The sequence below is a fragment of the Cervus elaphus genome, chromosome 22 (assembly GCF_910594005.1).
Source record: "Cervus elaphus chromosome 22, mCerEla1.1, whole genome shotgun sequence".
Taxonomy (NCBI): Eukaryota; Metazoa; Chordata; class Mammalia; order Artiodactyla; family Cervidae; genus Cervus; species Cervus elaphus.
In genome coordinates, this window is record NC_057836.1 from 881,166 (window position 1) to 887,219 (window position 6,054).

Below are 6,054 nucleotides of genomic sequence, written 5' to 3' on the forward strand. Positions count from 1 at the left end.
AGGAGGGCATGGCAACCCACTCCAGTGTTCTTGCCTGAAGAAGCCCGTGGACAGAGGAGCCTGGTGGGCTGTGGTCCACTGGGTTGCAGAGTCAGACACGACGAAGCGACTTAGCAGCAGCAGGACGAGTGGCCTTCGGGCCTGGAGACACGGGACATTAGTGCTGTGTGCTCAGACCACACAGCGGCCCTCCGCCCTGCACCCTCCCAGGTCTCAGACTCCCCCACGGAGCTCTTACCTATCCTCTCTTTCCGACACTCACCTTGGAAGAGACAGGCTCTCTGCAGTGGGCGCCCAGAGGGGTCCTCTCAGAACATTTCTCCTTGGCTGTCACCAATGCTCTCAGAGATACTCGGCCAAATCCACCGCTTTCCGAAAGTGAACTGTCTTACCTGCCTGCAAAATTTCCGACTGTTTTAAGGACGGGTCTGGGTGTGGGGTTTTATTTGTGTTTATTCAAACTGGAAATCTCCGAGCTTCATTAATCGGCACACTCCTGTCTTTAATGGTTTATGAGAAGCACTCAGCCTTTAACCCTTTGGGTACCGCCTCCACCCCGCCACCTCTCCTTGCCTTCAGAGCTCGGGGGTGTTTGCTCCCCCGCTCCCCCCACCTCCCATGTCACTTCACCTCCCAGTGGCCGTTTGGTTTCCTGCGGGGCCACCCGTGTAGCCTCCTCCTCTGCCTTCCAGTTCATTCTGTCCTCAGAGTCTAGAGCACTGTGAATCCCATCCATTGAAATGTTTTAGTTATTATAGAGCCATTTTTTAGAAACGCTACTTTTTAATAAATTTGGCTTTCCTTTATAATTTCTTTCCTTTGCCTAAAATCTCTAAATGGTATGAAATCATGTAGTGTTCTGTGTCTGATAATTCTATCAGCTTGTGAAGTCGTAGGCCACGTTCTGATTCTGCCGGCACTCTCACATTTTATTAGAGATGGATCGTTTTCTTTAAAAAATGGACTGCGGGGAGTCTGCATTCCTTCCAGGATGCGGGCGTGTCCCCTCAGAGAGCCACGTGTGCCCTGGCGAATGACCCCTCCCCGGCCCCTCATCTTCCGTCTTCCTGAGCAAGGCTGCCCACATCACGTTAAGCTCATAGCCTGACGCTTGGCACCCTCTGTGCCCCGCCCCAAGCCCAGGGATGAGAACTTGTCATTAGATCTGTTTCCTGTTTGGGACTAGCTCGGGGCTCCAATCTCCCTGGGATTTCCACCCACCCTGCTCAGCACCAAGAACTCGCCTCGCGCTCCCTGGGGCCGGGAAGGTGTGTTTTGGGCTCGCCCAGGGTGTGACCTTTTGGGGTTGCCACCCTTCGAGGGGCAGGGTGCCTCTCACCCCTTGTGGCGGTGGGCATCTGCCTCCCACACCCCTCAAGCCTTGGGACCTCCAGCCGGGTGGTCCTGGTCCACAAAGGCTGATCCCTGCAGACTCACCTGATCGTTTCTTGCTTTTTGCCTGTTGTTGCTTTTCAGAAGGTGTTTTTCATGTTTCACGATCAGTTCAGTTCAGTTGCTCAGTCGTGTCCAGCTCTGCAACCCCATGGACTGCAGCACACCAGGCCTCCCTGTCCATCACCAACTCCCGGAGTTTACACAAACTCATGTGCATCGAGTTGGTGATGCCATCCAACCATCTCATCCTCTGTCATCCCCTTCTCCTCCTGCCTTCAGTCTTTCCCGGCAGCAGGGTCTTTTCCAATGAGTCAGTTCAGGTTGCTGTTTTTTCCCAGAAGGACTGATCTGGATCCAGAGCACCAGCTCCTGAGTGGACACGCCCCACTTTGGGGCCTCCACGCGCTCCCCTCACGCCCCCTCCTTCACCCCAGGATGTGCAGCGCGGGGCTCCCCTGTGTCTCAGCGACCCCTCTCCCCAGCCCCTGAGGGACGGCGCAGCGCCCCCTGCCTTCCTTACGCCGCCCCTCTGCCCTGAGGGCCTGGCCCTTCCAGGGTCTGGCCCGGCTGGCCCCACCCCCGTTAGGCCTGGGCTGCGTGGTGGGCAGAGCGCTGCCGAAAGACCTGCCCCCTGGCCTCTGCGCCTGCTCACCTGAAGACGTGGCCCCCCGCCCCGGCCTCCTGCACCCTCACGTGCCTGTAGGCCCCGGCGCACCCAGGCTGGCTCCCGTCCCTGGGGAGGCCCCGTTCCTGGGCTCGGGCTTAGCGCTGCTCCAGGCTCCGGGAAGCCGCGGGCTGCTTTGCATAGAGATGGGGCGGACCCTCCCGCCCCGCCTGCCCCTGGGGAGAAGTGACTCAGCCAGGCTACCGGCAGGGCTGCTGGTGGCTCCGGCAGGTGTGGCAGCTCAGCCCGTGGCACTCCTGGGCTGGGCCCGAGGCCGGGAGAGCCTGGGGAAGCCCCCGCGGCCCCGCCGGCCCAGGCGCAGGCTGCAGCTCGCCCGCAGCCGGCCTTCAGAGGCCCGGCAGCCCCAGCTGAGTCACGGCCCGGCGTGCGGGGGAGGGGTGGGCGCGCGGTGCGGGTCCACCCCGCTCCCGGAGAAAGGTCACAGATGGGGCCGCTCAGAGCAAGGACAGAGGCTGCGGGCGCCTCACCCCTTGGCTCTGGGGGGTGGTCCAGCCTCTTGAGGGGCACTGACCCCACCTGCCGGCTGGCTCACGCCCCTCGGCTATTGGAGGAACTGGGGAAATCCTGGAGAAACACCAGATTCCGCTCGACGGGGCTCCAGGTGCCCAGGCGGGGCCGGAGGAGTGTGTCCTGGAGGCCGCGGCCCCTGTCCAAGCAGCAGGGGGACCCAGGGGAGGAGGCGGGATAGGGGGGGAGAACCAGGATCCCGCAGGGCCGTCCTGTGCCCACAGGGCCCTGGAGCCAGCACCCTCGTGGTCAGCAGGCGTCCTCCGCCAGGTCTCCTGAGCGGGCCCTGAGGGGGCAGTCCAGGGGCCCTGCTCCCGAGGCTGGACGCCAGGAGGGCTTTGGGGGGAGGCTCGCGGGTGCCAATGGGGCTGTGGGCTCCAGCCATCTTGAGCGTGCTCATAACCTCCTACGAGAGTCCCCGGGTTCGCTCACTGCCCCTAACCCTAACAGGGACTCCTCTCCTGGGGCGGGGAAGACGAGGACAGGCCCCAGGGCCTCGGCCCTCGGCCTGGAGTGGAGGTCCTGGCTTTTCTGGGAGCGGGGTAGCCGGATGAGCTCCGTGTGGGAGCGGGTGGGCTTGGGAGCCAGCTGGGACTGACCTCCGGGGAGACCAGCGCCTCGCAGGGGGTGAGGGCTACGCTGAGAGGGGCGAGTCCGAGGGGGCACGCCCTGGGGCGCAGAGTCTCAGGGACCCGTGACTGTGGCCAGAGACGAGGTCCTGGTGCGGGACCAGTGGGCCTGGTCTAGGGTGGCGACTTCACGGGCTGACCAGCGCAGTCTGGGAGCTGGTGTGTGGCCTCGGGGGGCGCGATCCGGGGCGGGCGGGCGGGGCCTGGGCATGTGGGCGTGGTCGGGGTATGTGGGGCGGGGCCTGGGTGTGTGGGCGTGGTCGGGCTGGGTGGGCGTGGTCGGGGCTGGGTGGGCGCGATCCGGTAGGAGGCCCGCGCAATGGCGGGTGATGGCGGGCGCAGTCTCAGGGCCATCCTCTCCCTTTCTCTCTGCCGTAGGGTTGCCAAGGGGCCTCCCAGCGCCCTGCCTGGTGTGCCGAGGCTCGCTGCCGCCCGCCGGTCCCTGCAAGCGCTGCCGCTCCTTCTGCGCCGCCGTCCTGCAGGGCGCCTCCTTCGTGCCCCTCGGCGACAAGCTGGGCAGCGGCCTGTGGACCCCGTGACGCCGAGCACCAGGGCCGGAGCGACGCGCCCGGGCCCCGCGGCCTCCAGAGCGTGGCTCGTTGCTTTGAAAACCTCCACGTAGATGCGGGACCTTGTATACAGAGCTATTTTAGCGAACCTGTGCATCCTCACCTTGGTATTTCTTATGGAGCCTCGGCCCGCGGCCCGCCCGTTGCCCGCGCCCCAAGCCCGCTTCACCCCGGGCCCCTGACCGCACCCCCTGTGCCACATCCCCACGCCTCCCTCTCAGCCCGCACCCCTGCCCTGGAGGAGGCGGAACCTGCCATGGGCGCCCCTCCCCAGGCGCCCTCCTCACTGGAGGGCGCCCCATCCCCAGAGGCCCCTTGTTCACTCATTGATTCAACAAAAGTCTGGCTGTGCTGCTCCAGGTTCTTTGCACCCGAGCGTCTCCTTCTAACCTGGCACTGAGCGAGGGGGTGAAGGGGCGCCCGCACTGGGTCGAACACCTCAGGGTCCACCGCAGGTGGACTTTCGGGGCCCTGGGCCGTCCGTGGGCTGTGCAGGCTGCGGAGACCGTAGATGGGTGAGCCTATGCAGCATCTCAGCTCAGGCTGGGGCATCCTGGCCACCTGCACCTATAGGGGACGGGGAGCCTGCGAAGGGTCACAAGGGCCTGTTCTTTCTGGACATTGGGAGGGTTGGCAACCCCCAGCCCTCCGAGACAAGACAGGAGCCCCAGAGGACAAGGACCCATCCCCACCACGCTTCTCCCCATGAAACCACGTGGCGGCTTCATTTCTGACTGCCTGCAGCCCCTCAGCACTGGCATGGCGTGCTCTGGGCCCTGGGGGTGCCGGCCGGCAGGTGGGCCAGGACCGGGGCCACGTGGGGCCTCCTCGCTCCAGGAAGAGCCAGTGCCCACGGAGTCACTGGGTGCACAGTCCCCACTTGCCCCCCGGGTGAGAAAGCAGGTGGTGGCACTCAGTCCCGGCCTCAGGCTGGTCTTCCCCGCTTGGCCTGGTGGACAGCGTCTGGGCACACAGCCCGCAGCCCTCCTGACCTGAGCCCTCTGGCTGACCCAGGGAGCTCTGGCAGCCTGACTCAGAGGGGACCAGGCCAGGGACAGCGGGGGGACTAGCGCCTGGACTTCCCGGCCACCCCAGATGCCCCAGCTGACAGCTGACCGTACCCCACAGGGGACCACAGGTGAACACTGCCCCGAGGGCTCCATCCCCCATTGGCTCTGCCTCTGGCTTCTGGGAGGGGTGGGGGCGCAGGCAGCGGAGACCATGGTCCTGGGTGATGTTTGCCGGTGGGTCCCACGCCCGAGGACTAAGCTCCCTCAGGGGTTTCCCATATTGGTTCCTGACTCCTCTGGCCCGAGTCCACTTCCCATCTCAGGTCAGACGAGGGGGCGACAGACAGGCGAGCAGCCAGGGCCTGGGGCCCCCCAGGGAGCCAGCCCGGGGGTGCTGCTGGCTGGGTCAGCTCCCCTCCACGCTTGCAGCGCCCTGTTGGGGTTCCAAGCAGATCCCCAGCTCCCTGGGCCCTGAAGGGGTCTCCGGGGTCTCCAGCAACTCCCTCTTTTCCATGCCCCAACTCAGGGGACGTGCCCTCAGGGCCAGAGGTGCTCAGACCTGCCAGCCAGTGAGGGAGGTAGGCTGGACCCGAGGAGGAGACCAAGGACCCCCGAGCCACACCTCAGCCTAGGGCTGGGGGCAGGCAGGGCGCTGTGAGCGCCTGCATGGAGGTGTCTGCATAGACGACCCAAATGGAGAAGGGACAGAGTGAGCTCCCTGCACAAGCCAGGCCCCGGAGTCAGCCTCGGGGCAGCACTCTCTGGGGTGATGGACAGCGGAGCAAGGGCCCAGTAAAGTGGGGCAGCCTCTCACACCCAGAGGAGGGACGGGGCACTCAGGACTGGAGGGGTGGCCCAGGCTTGTGGGAGCTGGGGCTGGTTCCGGGGACGGCTCCCACCTCTCTGCCAGCCCCGCTGAGCTCGACGACTGGGGCAAGGGCCACCTTCCATCTCCCGACTTTGGGACAGAAGCCTGAGAGATGGTGGGGGGGGGAGGCGGGGACACCGAGGATTCATGGGGGGTGCAGGGCGGCTCCCCGAGTCCACAGGCCCACAGTTAGCCCTGCCCCGGCTGCCAGCCCCAGGGGCACCCAGCCACGGGAGACCCCAGAGCCCCACGGTTCCAGGATGTCTCCTTTGACAGCCTGGAAACTCCAGGGCGTCTGGCCAGGAGCCAGAGCCTGCAGGCGGAAGCTGTGGGCTGTGGCTGTGGCCGGCCCACTGGGAGGGGGAGTGTCTGCCCCAGGAGCGAGCGCACT

At 65.3% G+C, this 6,054-nt stretch overlaps 1 protein-coding gene and 1 long non-coding RNA gene across 2 annotated transcripts in view; one reads left to right on the plus strand and one right to left on the minus strand.

The window, feature by feature from the left end:
- TTLL8 (tubulin tyrosine ligase like 8) overlaps positions 1 to 4,130 on the plus strand; it is a 51,762-nt gene extending 47,632 nt beyond the window's left edge. The window contains exon 11 of the mRNA XM_043882450.1: positions 3,595 to 4,130. Coding sequence (XP_043738385.1) covers positions 3,595 to 3,755 — 161 coding nt within the window. The 3' untranslated portion in view covers positions 3,756 to 4,130. The remainder of the gene's footprint in view (positions 1 to 3,594) is intronic.
- On the minus strand, positions 64 to 1,592 carry LOC122680772. Its single transcript, XR_006336781.1, has 3 exons — positions 1,438 to 1,592; positions 263 to 396; positions 64 to 141 (listed from the first exon to the last, which is right to left on the minus strand). It is a non-coding gene; the product is annotated as an uncharacterized LOC122680772 (long non-coding RNA).
- Positions 4,131 to 6,054: the final 1,924 nt, after the last annotated feature.